This window comes from Gobius niger (genome assembly GCF_951799975.1).
Source record: "Gobius niger genome assembly, chromosome: 3".
Lineage (NCBI taxonomy): Eukaryota > Metazoa > Chordata > Actinopteri > Gobiiformes > Gobiidae > Gobius > Gobius niger.
The window spans coordinates 37,387,391-37,403,412 of NC_136854.1; the positions used below are offsets into that span (position 1 = coordinate 37,387,391).

At 43.2% G+C, this 16,022-nt stretch overlaps 2 protein-coding genes across 2 annotated transcripts in view; one reads left to right on the forward strand and one right to left on the reverse strand.

Annotated features, from left to right (window-relative positions):
* The window catches only part of cabp2a (calcium binding protein 2a), a gene marked incomplete at its 5' end in the record, with an annotated part of 64,967 nt that extends 49,958 nt beyond the window's left edge, over positions 1–15,009 (reverse strand). Inside the window, one exon of the mRNA XM_079553496.1 lies at positions 14,874–15,009. Coding sequence (XP_079409622.1) covers positions 14,874–15,005 — 132 coding nt within the window. The remainder of the gene's footprint in view (positions 1–14,873) is intronic.
* The window catches only part of LOC306960788 (von Willebrand factor A domain-containing protein 7-like), a gene marked incomplete at its 5' end in the record, with an annotated part of 50,703 nt that overhangs the window by 16,281 nt on the left and 18,400 nt on the right, over positions 1–16,022 (forward strand). The window lies entirely within an intron of this gene.

Here is a 16,022-nt window from a genome sequence, read left to right on the forward strand (position 1 = left end):
TAGAGAAATACCAGGGGCTCAGAGAAGAGCTGGAGAAAACCTGGAGGGTGAAGGCATCAGTGGTGCCCGTGGTCGTTGGGGCACTCGGGGCAGTGACCCCCAAACTGGAGGAGTGGCTCCAGCAGATCCCAGGAAATACATCAGACATCTCGGTCCAGAAAAGTGCAGTTCTAGGAACAGCAAAGATACTGCCCAGAACCCTCAAGCTCCCAGGCCTCTGGTAGAGGACCCGAGCAGAAGGAAAAAGAGACCGCCCGCGGAGGGTGAGGAAGAGTTTTTTATATATATATATATACACTGCTCACAAAAACTCACAAAAAACACAATGTAACTCCAAGGGCCAGATCTTGTGACTGGCGCAGTCCGTGCGCAACTCTAAACGCAACGTGGTACACGCGCGATCTTGCATGTGGCGCAGGTTTTGCGTTTAAGGCTGCACCACTAGGGAGAGGGCCGACTGAGGCGTGGTTCATTGCAAGCAGCCCTCGCGCTGCTCTTCTATGGCAACCTTCACATTATGTTCCTCTTTACATCGCGCTGCCTTGTCGTCTTCCTTAGAATCGATGTCAAATTGAAAACAACAGTGAAATTGCCTTGAAAAGGCCGGTTTGAGCGTCAGTTACGCACAGGTTTACTTTGATACAGTAGATCAACGCGCACACCCGTAACACCAAAACAACAACAGTTTCCATAAATAAACCACACCTGCCTCAAGTGCCACAACACCAAGTCTGATCTGCATTTTAAGGTGACATCGTTACCATTGTGTGTCAGTGTTTACCTCCTGATGATGCTCCTTGTGTAGCGCATTTTGCAGGGCGCATAGCAACTTTTTCCCCCCAATTTATCCGCTCCCAGAATCCTGCAGCTGTAGCGCAAATGTTCCAATACGCTACAGTTTTCTTGGAACTGCTACATAACTCTGCAACTCCTCCGCAGCCAATTTTCTGATCAATTCAATCCTGTACATTTCGTAACTTTGCGCATTCGAACGGTGTCCAACGCGAGGCTGCTGCCTCTCTTTCCCCGCCCGCTCGTCTTGGATCTGCAGCGAGTGGCTGCAGCAGCGGAGGGACAGTTTTATTTATTTATTTTCTTTATTAAACATTGCGCGCTGCCTCATGCATGTTACGCGTTTACAGGAGAACCCTCCCTCGCAACCCACCGCCTTCCGCAGGTCTGGGGAAAGCATGGGGAGGGGGCGGCACCACAACATCGCAATGCGAGTCTGTCCCTCCCTCCTGTCCTGCCCACTTTTTGCGCCAGGTATGACACTGAAGATTGCAAGGAGCGCCACCCGTCTGCGCACTCGTCTTCTCTACAGCCTGCGCTATGAACCACAAGATCTGGCCCCAAGTCAGTAAAATTTCTGGGATATCAGACTGTCCAGTTAGGAAGCCACGCTTATTGTGAATCAATTTCACTTGGTGTTGTGGAAATTAAACAGACATCAGGTGGAAATGAGAGGCAATTAGCAAGATCACTCCAAAAGAGGAATGGTTTTGCAGGTAATGACCACAGACCATTTCCCTGTCTTCATCCTTTGTACCGTATTTTTGGAACTCTTTTGCATTTGTCCAGTGTTCTCACCACTAGAGGTATCATGAGGAGCATCTACAACCCACAGAAGTCGCTCAGGGAGTGATGCTCATCCAAAATGGCACGTCTATTCCCGCTGTGGCAAGAAGGTTTGCTGTGTCTCCCAGCGCAGTGTCCAGAGCATGGAGGAGATACCAGGAGACAGGCCAGTACACCAGGAGACCTGGGGGGGGGCGACCGAGGTCAACAACCCAGCAGCAGGACCGCTATCTGCTCATTTGTGCACAGAGAAACAGGAGAAGCACTGCCCGAGCCCTACAAAATGACCTCCAGAGGGCCACAAATGTGCATGTTGGTACTCAAACGGTCAGAAACCGACTCCATGAGGGTGGTATGAGGGCCCGACGTCCACAAGTTGGGCCGGTGCTTACTGCCCAACACCGTGCAGCCCGATTGGCATTTGCCCGAGAACACAGCGATTGGCAGATTGGCCAATGGTGCCCTGTGCTCTTCACGGATGAGGGCAGGTTCACCCTGAGCACATGTGACAGACGTGACAGAGTCTGGAGACGCCCTGGAGAACGTTCTGCTGATGCAACATCATCCAGCATGACCGGTTTGGTGGTGGGTCAGTGATGGTCTGGGGAGGCATTTCATTGGAGGGCCGCACAGCCCTCCATGTGCGAGCCAGAGGTTCCCTGACAGGCATTGGGGACCGGGATGAGATCCTCAGACCTATTGTAAGACCATATGCTGGTGCTGTGGGCCCTGGGTTCCTTCTGATGCATGATAATGCCAGGCCACATGTGGCAAGAGTGTGTCAGCAGTTCCTGCATGATGAAGGTATTGATGTTATGGACTGGCCTGCCCGTTCCCCAGACTTAAATCCAATAGAGCACATCTGGGACATCATGTCTCGGTCCATCCATCAACGCCACGTCGCACCACAGACTGTCCAGGAGCTGACTGATGCTCTAATCCAGGTCTAGGAGGAGATCACTCAGGAGGACATCCGTGGTCTCATCAGGAGCATGCCCAGGCGTTGTAGGGAGTGCATTCAGGCACGTGGAGGCCACACAGGAATTTCTACAGAATTTGGATCAACCAGTGACCGGATTTGTCACTTTGATTTTGACTATAATTTTGGATCCAGACCTCCAGGGGTTGAGAATTTGATTACCATTTTTCATTCTTATGTTATTTTGTTCTCAACACATTGCCCTACACTATGAATAAAGATTTTCATCCGAAAAATCGAATTGATTGACATTAAGGATGTGTTTTTTGAGTGTGCCCTAAGTTTTTGTGAGCAGTGTATATATATATATATATATATATATTTTTTTTTTTTTTTTTTCTCTCTGCTTTTTAAGATAAGATAAGATAAGATAAGATAAACCTTTATTGATCTCACAAAGGAGAAATTCACTTGTTACAGTCGGCGTTCAAGAAGAAGAGTTAATAAAGTGCAGCTGATACAGAGATTATTGCACATGTTACATGTTATTGCACATGTTTTATAATCTAATGTTCCCTTGTGCCACTCATTAACAGGCATTTCAGTGTTACTAAGTCGTTTTAATTTTACAGTATCTTAGACATGTGCAAAGAATGCATTGTATTCTTGAAATTACTCGTAATAATTACAATCTGTATGTGTTGCCAGGCCAGAGCACCATTGACTTCATCTATGACTTTGTGGAGGAATTTGGAGGTCCTCACCCAGGATATGCTGTACTTACAGGACGTCCACAAGCAGGTAATACCAGGGAATAAACCCCCAAAAATTATAATAAGTACTAAAAAAGGAGTTGAATTTTTCATGATTTCTGAAGGTCTTTGAATATTTATTTATGTCTGGCCACTATTTTTACTGTCACAATTAAGGCAGGTTCAGCTTCTTTGTGGAGGCATTGTTAGGACAGCTTTTTGTGCGTGTGTAGAGCAGTGGTTCTCAACCTTTTGGAGCCGCGACCCCCATTATAACAGTTAAAGGAGTTCGTGACCCCCCGCCCGGGTCACACCGTGAGAAATTGGAAGAAAAAAACAAATGGCTAAATTAAAATTCAGCAAATTACGAACATATAATGGCACTCTGGTAAAATACCACACACATGTGACAATAAAAAAAAAAATATTTTATCTACATGATCTGGCGACCCCCCAAATTTGTCTCGCGACTCCCTTGGGGGTCCCGACCCCCAGGTTGAGAACCACTGGTGTAGAGCAATGATGAAATGGAATCAAACTGAGATTCACTGAATTGTTTCAGAGGAGATAGATAAGCTACCAACTGAACAAGAATCGTAATGAAATTTAAATCATGATTGAGGCTCTAAGAAAGCACCATTACCTTCACCATAAAGTTTTTGCTTTGCACTGTATCATATCATTATGTGTATCATCTCTGGCCATTTTCATGTCTGTAAAATCATAAAAACCCACCTTTCTCTCTTACTCTACTCAGGCCAGCCTGCCACCCTCATGCTGCCTGTGATGGGTAGAGAAGGCCCTGACTCGCTCAAAGTGAAGGAAATCAGTCTGATTTCAGTGTCCAGTTCTGCCTCTGTTGTCGCCAACACAACCTCCATGGGAGACGGAAGCATCCTAGTCACTGTCTCCTCAGTGCCCGAAGAGTTTGTGATTCTTCTGAAAGGAACTGACACAGTTTCAAACACAGACTTCCAACGACAGTCTACCACTCAGATGTCCGTCTCTAAAGTCAACATTCAGGTTGGTTTATTGAAAAAGGAGCCCATCAGCAGAAACAATCACAGTGAACACAGTGATAATGTCACTCACTGATGGGGAGCAGCAGGAACCATATTCATATACAGTAAGTTACAGGGCTGAGCAATATAATAATAATAATGATAATAATAATGCTGTGCTCTGCCACACAGTTGACTGGTGGTGGACCAAACTATTAGAAAGCCACCATGAGATAGCATTTTTTTTTTTAAACAGCCCTGCAAATGTCCAAAACAAAAATGTACAGATGGAACTCAATCTTGGTCTTCTACCCTGCTATCCAACCATATTGCATGATTTATATATTACCTATATTACATTTTCCATCCCTCATCAGTATTAAATAGGTCACACTGCAAAATAAAAGGATGCCATCCAAAACCCCAAACATTCTGATCTGACCATAATTATACAATCACTTAAAGGAATAGGCCACCGTTTTATATACTGAGATATGTTCTTACCTTAGCTTAGACGAGTTCATTTGTACCTGTCTGGTCGTCACGCGTGCCCTCAGTCACGTAAACACAGCACAGACGGTGTTAGCATTTAGCCTCTCCTCCTCTCCTCTATAGCTCCAAACGAGGTGAAAATAGAAGCTACCAAGCTCTTCCATGTTTTCCTTATTTAATTATGGTTACATGAAGTGTTACACGATCCAAGTATAGTTACACAAAATTAAACAATGTACATTTTCTAAGCGGATAAAAAGGGGAACTATTCTGTAAGGTGTAATAATACCAGGAGTACTTCAACATCCGCCCAGTAATATCTTCACTTTACTGTGTTGACGCCAAAATACTCCTGTACTCCAGGCATGTGTGAAGACCAGACAAATGAACTCATCTAAGCTAAGGTAAGAACATAACTCAGTATGTAAAAACAGTGGCCTATTCCTTTAATGACCCATGAAGCTCAATGGTCAACTTGTTTTTGTGGGTGTTTATCTAATTAGAACGGAAGCCCTATACTGCACAATAATTGCATTTTTTTCCCCCAGGCCACTGAATCCAGCAGTTTGGAGCCAAGTGAACCATTCACATTGCCCTTCAGTGTCTTGACAAACGGTGCTGGCGGTGATTACACCATTGATGCTCGAAACGACAGAGATTTCAAAATGGACTACCCAAAGAGGTCAGAAGCTAGGTCTTGAAGCATATGAAACATTTATAAACATAGTGTGATTAATGTGTTTTTTCATCATTTCAGTCTCACCTTGAAACCAGGAGAGTACAGCAAAGACACACTGACCATAACGCCCCCTCCTGAAACACTCTCTGGCACAGATGTTACTTTGACACTGAAGGCATCTCGTGGCGCTGACTCCAATTATGTTGTTCTTAGATTCTCTGTTCTTAAAAAGGTAACTTAAAACACACAAAAATCAACAATTTAAAAGAGTATATAAACAGTTGCCATGTAGAGCATACTTAAGCAAAGAACGAAGGCATTATCTTACTTTAATATTTAGTCATACATAGGTTGTTTTAACCTAATGAATACCTTTTTTCTCTGCATAAAGTACAAAAGAAAACAACACTAACTAAAGGATACTTTTTGTCATTGTTCAGATTACAGATTTTTTCCCGCCAGTGTGTGAGATTATCAACATAGTAAATCCTTGCCCTCATGTGTCTAAGTGCAAGGATTATGTGTGGGAAGTTTCTGCAAACATCACGGATGGAAACGGCACTGGCATCGAGAGCGTGAGACTGAATCAGGGCAGTGGGACCCTCACAAAAGTCATCGACAGTGATCCGGCTCAATACCGATACAATGCCTCCTGCTGCGCAAAAGTGTTCGAGATGGTGGCCGTGGATAAAATTGGGAATGTTGGGAAGTGCCCCATTGTACGCTCCGCCAGCGCCCCTGCTCCAAAACTATCTCTTCTCCTGATATTATCACTATTGATTTCTGTCTTCATTATCCGGCCAAATTAGTTTATTCCTCTCTCTTTTGCTGTAACATGACTTTGGCCGTTCAATAGTCTACTTTGCAAAAGTCAGATTTACAAAGTTGCAAACTCCTGGTAATAGGTTGCATTCACGATGTTGAGTCAAGAATTTTTAGAAGATGTTTTTGAAATCTCCAATCAGCAATTAGTAGAAATTGGTTCTACAAACCTACCATGAATAAAGTCCATTCAACTGATAAGTTATGCCTGTATGACTGAAAAATGCCACCATTATTCTATTATGTAGGAGAAAACAACAAACTTTATGTCTGTTCTGAATCATATGTATTATATATATGTATTACATTTATGTAAATGCTTAAAATATCTGCAGTTTTACAGGTAAAAGACACATTTCTATAACAGAAAACCAACCAGCTTCTTTAGAACCTTAGATTAATGCAAGCTGTACAGATAATTATGGAAATATGCATACACAAATCTAAGTGCAAAAAATACCTCTGTCTTGGAAATTCTCATAACATAAATGACTGTCAAACTTTTATACTATTAGGGAATTCCTCTTATGAAGCCTAGGTGTTAATTCAACCTGGTAGACTAATTTCAGCATCACATACCTCCAGCCAATGATCACTTCCGAGAGGGCCACACCTCCACCTCAGCCATCAGCATAAGCGCCGCACCTCCGCAGCCGCCAATCATCGCCCTCGGTCCCGCTTTTAAGCCCCAGCAATCATGGTTCGTTCGCTTCCCAGATGCGCTGCGACCCGCCTCCACCCCATCTCCGCCTCTTCTGCCCACGGCTTCTACCTGCTGCATTTTCACAGGTCTCCTATACCACCACCAGTGTCCAGGCTCCGGGGAAGAAATCCCTAACTCCAAACTGTTCATCCATCCTGACTTTCATACATACATCGATGTCTACTGCCGAGGTCTGATCGCCAAAACTAATATACATGTCAATAAATCTTCCTAATCGCTGCTTTTGTCTGTTTGAGTCTATCCAGGTTGAATAGTCTTCAGGCCAGTTCATAAAGATGGAAAAGAATGCAGGTTTTTCCAACCCTGTTAGAAACATCTGCACTGACCAATATTTAAAATGTTCAGATTGTGGGTAGTTTGCTCTCTTAAAAAAAATAAAATCTTGATCTAGGCTCTAAGTAAACATCATTACCTTCATCATAAAGTTTTTGCATTGCACTGTATAATTATTATGTGTATCATCTTTGGCCATTTTTGTGTCTGTAAAACAATAAAAACCCACCTTTCTCTCTTACTCTACTCAGGCCAGCCTGTCACCCTCATGCTGCCTCTGATGGGTAGAGAAGGCCCTGACTCGCTCAAAGTGAAGGAAGTCAGTCTGATTTCAGTGTCCAGTTCTGCCTCTGTTGTCACCAATACAACCTCCATGGGAGACGGAAACTGTCACGGTCTCCTCAGTGCCCGAAGGAGAGTTTGTGATTCTTCTGAAAGGAACTGACATAGTTTCAAACACAGACTTCCAACGACAGTCTACCACTCAGATGTCCGTCTCTAAAGTCAACATCCAGGTTGGTTTACTGAAAAAGGAGAAACAATCTCAGTGAACACAGTGATAATGTCACTCACTGATGGGGAATAGTAGGAACCATATTCATATACAGTAAGCTACAGGGCTGAACAATATAATAATAATAATAATAATAATAATAATAATAATAATAATAATAATAATAATAATAATAATAATAATAATAATAATAATAATAATAATAATAATAATAATAATAATAATAATAATAATAATAATAATAATAATAATAATAATAATAATAATAATAATAATAATAATGGTGTTACTACCACACAGTTGGCTGGTGGTGGACCAAACTATTAAAAAGCCACCATGACGATAACTAAGATTTGATTACATTTTGCTCAGCCCTACAAAAGTCCAAAACAAAATGTACAGATGGACCTTAATCTTGGTCTACTATCCTGCTATCCAACCATATTGCACAATTTATATATTACCGATATTACATTTCCATCCCACATCAGTATTAAGGCCATAGGTCACACTGCAGGTGTGTTGTGTCATAAGACGCTGTCTAAATGTTGTCATCAATGGTAGGGAACTTGTGGGCACCATATAAGCCTGTATAATTACTCTTTAACTCTGTGTTGTAGTGTAAGAGGTTCATAATCACTATGGAAAAAGGAAAAGGACTCAATACATAAGTGGGAACATAATTTGGTTTGGAAGGGGAGAGACACAATCACCCAAATATTTTTATTTGACCTTTAATTAACCAGAAAAGTCCCACTAAGATTAAGAATCTTTTCCACAGGGGAGTCGTGGCCGCAGAGGGGAACCTATTGTACATATTTTTTGTGGTAGCGGAAACCGGAGTACACAGAGGAAACCTACGCAGACATGGGGAAAACATACTAACTCCACACAGAAAGGCCCCGTCCAGGTGGGAATCGAACCTGGGACCTTCTAGCTGTGAGGCACGAATGCTAACTGGTTACATATTAGCTGCAATGAGTAGATTATCTACCAGGGGGTTGGCTTCGTGGGTAGCCACTGTCATGATTCGTCTTTTGTTCATGTTTTCTTGTGTTTGGTCTTGTCCTGTGTTTTATTTTGACATGTGTTCTGTCCTTGTGATTTTGCTTTACTCCTCTCGTTATTGCCTGCCCCGCCCTGATGTGTTTCACCTGTGCCCCGTTTCCTCTTGTATTTATACCCCTGTGTTTCCCTTGTCCTTTGTCGTGTCATTGTCTATGTCAGCCCTGGTCTGTTTTAGTTTTGTCTCTGGATTTTGTTATTTTGGTTTCCGTCATTAAACATCACCAGTTTTGTTGCAGTCCTGCATTTTGGGTTTTTATTTTCTTCGTACCACCTCAAACCATGACAGAATGACACGACCACTTCTATACCCAGCGGACTGCCTTTTGGCAGCTGAGGACCCTGACCCCTGTTCCTGCTCTGTCCCGGAGCCACCGCTGGACATCTACCTCCGTCCAGGGTGGCTGTCCCCTTCTTCCCACCCTGAGCCACTGCCAGACCCCGACCTCCGTCCGAGGTGGGCCCCTTCTGTTCCGGAGCCACCGCTGGACACTTTCTCCGTCCAGGGTGGGCTTCTCTTGTCCTGGGGCCACCATCGGACCGAGACCTCCGTCTGGGGTGGGCTCCTCCTGTTCGTGCCCCAGGTCCACTGCGGGACCTTGTTCTGTCCTGGGTGGGCCCTTCCCACTCCAGTCTCTCAGCTGCCTCCAGTGCCTGCACCTATCCCTGAGCCACTGCCAGACCCCGACCTCCGTCTGAGGTGGGCCCCTTCCGTTCCGGAGCTACCGCTGGACACTTTCTCCGTCCAGGGTGGGCTTCTCTTGTCCTGGGGCCACCATAGGACTGAGACATCCGTCTGGGGTGGGTTCCCCCTGTTTGTTCCCCTGAGCCACTGCCGGACACTGACCTCGGTTTGAGGTGGGCCCCTTCTGTCCCGGAGCCACCGCTGAACATTATTCTCCGTCCAGGGTGGGCTCCATCTGTTCTGGGGCCACCATCGGACCGAACCTCCGTCCGGGGTGGGCTCCTCCTGTGTCATGTCCCTCTTGTTGCTTCCCTGATTTGGACTCTGTTTCCTCCTCCGGACCCCCTCCACCCTCCCGGGGCTGTTTATATCGTGGGACGTCTGGGAGCCGTCCCTTGGTGGGGGGGTACTGTCATGATTCGTCTTTTGTTCATGTTTTCTTGTGTTTGGTCTTGTCCTGTGTTTTATTTTGACATGTGTTCTGTCCTTGTGATTTTGCTTTACTCCTCTCGTTATTGCCTGCCCCGCCCTGATGTGTTTCACCTGTGCCCCGTTTCCTCTTGTATTTATACCCCTGTGTTTCCCTTGTCCTTTGTCGTGTCATTGTCTATGTCAGCCCCGGTCTGTTTTAGTTTCGTCTCTGGATTTTGTTATTTTGGTTTCCGTCATTAAACATCACCAGTTTTGTTGCAGTCCTGCATTTTGGGTTTTTATTTTCTTCGTACCACCTCAAACCATGACAGCCACAGCCTTGTGAGTACCATGGCTGGTGAAGTACAGGGGCTGCAGTATCTATGGCAGAGTCTATAGTCTGAAGTACACAGAGGGGGGGTGAAAGGGATCTTATTGGACCATTCGGAAGGGGGGGGTGTCCAATATTGGAGAGGGGCGTGTTCAAGAAAAAGCTGAAGCCAGCAGTATAAATGTTATAGGAGCATATTGGAGTGTATAGAATGGAAGTCCTTTACTGCACAATAATTGCATTTTTTTCCATTGTTTGTTTATCCAGCAGTTTGGAGCCAGGTAAACCATTCACATTGCTCTTTAGTGTCTTGACAAATGGTGCTGGCGGTGATTTCACCATCAATGCTCGAAACGACAGAGATTTCAAAATGGACTACCCAAAGAGGTCAGGGAAAGAGCTAGGTCATGAAGCATATGAAACATTTATAAACTTGGTGCGATTAATGTGTTTTTTCATCATTCCAGTCTCACCTTGAAACCAGGAGAGTACAGCAATGGCACACTGACCATAACGCCCCCTCCTGAAACACTCTCTGGCACAGATGTTACTTTGACACTGAAGGCATCTCGCGGCGCTGACTCCAATTATGCTGTTCTTAGATTCTCTGTTCTTGAAAAGGTAACTGAAACACACAAAAATGAACAATTTAAAAGAGTTTATAAACAGTTGCAATGTAGACTATACTTAAGCAAAGAACAAAGGCATTAACTTACTTTAATATTTATACATATATAGGTTGTTCTAACCAAATAAATACTTCTTTTTTGCTTTTTTTGAAAGTACAAAAGAAAACAACATTAACTGAAGGATACTTTTTCTCATTGTTCAGATTACAGATTTTTCCCCGCCAGTGTGTGAGATTATCAACATAGTAAATCCTTGCCCTCATGTGTAAGTGCAAGGATAATGTGTGGGAAGTTTCTGCAAACATCACGGATGGAAACGGCACTGGCATCGAGAGCGTGAGACTGAATCAGGGCAATGGGACCCTCACAAAAGTCATTGACAGTGATCCGGCTCAATACCGATACAAAGCCTCCTGCTGCGCAAAAGTGTTCGAGATGGTGGCCATGGATAAAATTGGGAATGTTGGGAAGTGCCCCATTGTACGCTCTGCCAGTCCAAAACGATCTGTTCTCCTGATATTATCACTATTGTCTCATTTTTTGATTATCATCATTATTATTGGTTTATTCCCCTCTCTACTTGTATAGCCTACTTGGTACAAGTCAGGTTTACAAAATTGCGAGCTTGAGGGTTCTGCGCAGTATCTTTGCTGTTCCTAGAACTGCACATTTCTGGACCGAGATGTCTGATGTATTTCCTGGGATCTGCTGGAGCCACTCCTCCAGTTTGGGGGTCACTGCCCCGAGTGCCCCAACGACCACGGGCACTAGTGATGCGCGGGTCAGGGTTTTTTTCAACCCGCGGGTCCCGCATTTGGAGCAGGTTCTAACCCGCCCCGGCCCGCCCCGCAACGTTGTTCTATTTTTACAACCCGCACCCCGCACCCGCAACCATTAAAAATTCCGCGTTACAAGTATGATCCATATGAACAGTACCGGTGTGTCAGCGCGCGCTCTCTCTCTCTACCGCCGAAGAGCGCTGTGCAAGAGGGAGAGAGAGGAAGAGAGCAGAGCAGAGGTATAACGCGAAGTCACACACAGTCGCACATACCGTGGAAAATAGGAGACATGAGCTCCACAAAAGCGTTCCCTGGATCACAAGCTGCAAAACGCTGCTTATCTTATGAAAATCCGACGTAGGGCCTATATTTATGCCAAAAACCTGCTGTAAAGACGACGGAATAAGTTGTGACTGAATTCAATGAATGCGTGTACGGAGTCGTAGTGTGCCAGCTACCGGCATTTTTTGACCCGCCCCAACCCGCCCCGCGATCAAAGGAGAATTTCACGACCCGAACCGCGGGCAGACCGCGGGGTCCGCGGTGGAACCCGCAACCCGCGCATCACTAACAGGCACCACTGATGCCTTCACCCTCCAGGCCATCTCCAGCTCTTCTCTGAGCCCCTGGCATTTCTGTAGTATTTCTCTGGTTTCTCGTGTTCCTTTTTCCTGATGTTGAAGTCGCTTGGTATTGCTATGTCAACCAGAACTTTCCTCTGCTCTTTGTCCACCACCACAATGCCGGCGTGGTTCATTACCATTCTCTCTATCTGTATCTGGAGGTCCCACAGGATCTTGGCTCGGTCATTCTCTACCACCTTTGGAGGTGTTTCCCACTTTGACCTTGGGGTTTCTTGCCCATACTCTGCGCAGATGTTCCTGTACACTATGCCAGCTACCTATGGTTATGGTGCTCCATGTAAGCTTTCCCTGCCTGCATTTTACACCCTGCAGTTATGTGCTGTATGGGCAATTCTCTCACAATGCGTTTTTTCTCCTACATTTTCATTGTAGTAGCACCCGTTGACACAAAACTTCCAGCCTCTTACTTAACAACATTTTGAATTTTTGCTGTTTTATATTTTAGTGTTTGTCTCTCACATAAAATTTAAATTAAATATATTTATGTTCATAGTCCATAGTGTGGCAAAATGTCGAAAAGTTTAAGGGGGCCCATACTTATGCATACGACTGTACATTATTCTGATTAGGTGTAACAGTTTTTGGCTTTTTATCTGTTGTTATTTCGGCAGGAGATTTAGGTAAAGTTGCATTTTTTATGTGTTTATCTTTGTCTATCAAAAGTTTGGACCCAGAAGCTTATTATTGTGTGTAATGTCACACTTGACAAACATGTTAAACTGCTGTGGAACTTTATCTATGTCACTTCCAGTCAGTAGTTTAACATTTAAAATAAAAATAACTTTTCTGTCCAATATTTCTTTCTTGAAATTGCTGCCTCACTGAAATAAAATGATAATTATTACATACAAAAGATGTTATCCAAGCATTAAAACCTGTCATATGCACTTTAAGTATAGAACCACATTTCTTTTCTACATCATGTTTCAAGTACAGTAAAAAGGTCAATACATTTGCTGATACAGTGAGTATTTTGTAACTTCCAAGATAATGTACCGTCTGCTGTAAAATCTACACCAACATCTTAAACTTAGCCCTCCCACATCGAAACTTCACATTTCCTCTTCAGTCTGTTATTTTAACTTTATATAAAAGGAAGTTTAAGCCACTAATGCTGGTAATGTCCTCAATATATTGCAACATGCTGTAAATGTTTATTACACAGGTTTCCATTTTCCCAAAAGTATTTATACCATTTACAGTAACGGTTCTGCTCAAAGCGACACTTTTCTGTGTTATTGTGTTATCACGTTTGAGGCGTCACTTTGTCAGCAGTCTGGCACATATTGATTTGGATTAAATTTCAAATATTTTTACAAAAAGTGGGACTAGCAAAATGATATACTGGCTCGTGACTCCTTATGACTTCTTATGTGGCCTTCTGTACCAGTCATAGGTATGAGTTCAATAACAAAAGTCCAATTCAAGCATTAACAAATAGCAAGCATTCCTTCAGTTTTGTCTAAAATCTCCTTTATTTAGAATGTGTAATATTATCCAGACAGAGCTTTCTGTCCCTCACTTTATTACATCTGTCAGTTGTGAATGTCAGCCAACAAGGCAGTCAATGCACCAACCACAGGAGAGGAGACACTTGTGCTCACGGCTCAACCGTGGAAGCAGTAAAAACTGCTGAACTTCTTAAGTCAGGCTAGTTTCTCCAGTGAACCTGCGATATTTTCACTTTATTGTTCTAGAAGATTATTTTTCAATATGATTAAGTGCATTATGACAGGTTTGAATGCTTTTGAAAATATGGCTTATTTGGATGGATAACATCTGTTGTAAGTACTGATGAGTTCATCTTTTTGTTTCAGGGAAGCAGCAAATAAATGAAAAAATGTTGGGCTGAAAATATTTTTTAAAGTTAAATAGTGACTTCCCCTCATACAAAGTTAAAGATAACGGACTGAAGAGGAAATGTGAAGTTTCGATGTGGGAGGGCTAAGTTAAAGATGTTGATGAAGATATTACGACAGACAGCACATTATTTTGGACCCGACATGATATTAAATTTATCGGCAAATTTATTGGCCTGTTTACTGCACTTTGAACATGTGACTTAAATATGACTTATTTAGATGGATAACATAGGTTGTAAGTAATAATCATAATTTCAGTGAAGCAGCAAATTAAAAAAGAAATGTTGGGCAGAAAAGCTATATAGAAGTTATTTAAATTTTTAAGCTGCTGAACAGGAAGTGACATAGATAGAGCAGTTCGACTAATTTCCCATTGACATTACATGGTCGGCACGGTAACAGTTTAACATTTTTTGCCTCTATCTATGTCACTTCCTATCAGTGTCCAATAAGAAAGTGAAACTATAAACATCACAAAAATGGTCAAACTAAAGAAAGCTGGGAGAAATGTTTAGCAGAATCTTAAATATAATGGTGTTAACTATGTTTTAGCATAAAAACTTACGAACTTAAGTTCACTACAGTGAAATAGACATACAATAAAGGTGTCACCACATTTATTGCCCTTTTTGGTAATGGTAAAAACATTAATCGTTGGTGAATGGATCTTTTATTCACGAAATGGAGGCATAAAAGGGCCTCGAGCCTCCTACCTGTCCAAAGACGGAGTCCACGATGGGCCGGAGCTTCCTGCCATCGCCCTCCTGCAGCCACAGGTCCTCTGGGTCGCCCACCGGAGAGGACAGGCTCAGGGTCTTGGCTTTAGGCCACGGGGGTCTCTTCATACTCGCTGAGCTCCATCACCTCATGGACTCTAAAGAACCCTAAACCCTAAACCCTAAAGAAGAGTAAGTAAGTAAGTAAGTAAGTGTTTCATTGTCATATTACAACAAATTATTGTTCAGGTGTCAGTCCACTGTGTGTCAATCTGACCCGCATGATTTTGGAAGTAGAGGAAACCTGGCTGTCTGTCCTCTGTCTCCTTCGATGATCTAAAACGGTGCAGCGCCTCCTGGGCCCGTCCCCGTTTCAGAGCGTGGTGTCCCTCACTGATCAGCTCCTCCTCCCTCCTTCTTCTTCCTCCTGCAGCTCCCTCCGCTCCACAACAGTCTTTCACCATCTCCTCGTTTAATGCCTGTACATGCATCTGTCCTTAAAATACTTGAAATCTGGGACATTGTACCAGGACATATATCAAACTCTGGACACCTGATTTTTAATGTAAAGTCAAGTTGGTACAATTATTAAAAACATATTTTTTCATAGAAAACATAGAAAACACATGATGTCTTAATGTTGCCCATGCGCAGACAGTTTGAATCTGTTGGTGCAGCAGTAACACGTCTAATAATGTTTTAATTAAAGAAAAAAGCTATGTGAGGTATGCGAATTTGCACAAATAATTTGTTGGAGGGTTTGTGCAAAAGGTCTTATTGTATCAAATCTGTTAATAATACAAGGAACGTACAAGAAGGGCCAAAGTCGCCTCCACCTTCTGAGGAGACTGAGGTCCTTTGGAGTGAGCAAGCCTCTGTATAACAAGACTGTGAAGTAACATGTGCAATAACCCCTGTATTTAAATAACTTACCTGCATCACTTTATCAACCACTTGCACTATGATGTAACCCTGCACTGCTAAAACATTCTTGTTTATAGTCTGTTTACTTAATTATATACTGTTTATACTTTTGGCCCCACAAAGTCCTTGGTAGCCATTGTACATAAGATACCACTATTGTACTATTTAACCGTTTTTTGTTTATTTTCTAAAATTTTCTGCCTATTTGCACACCCTGAGTGT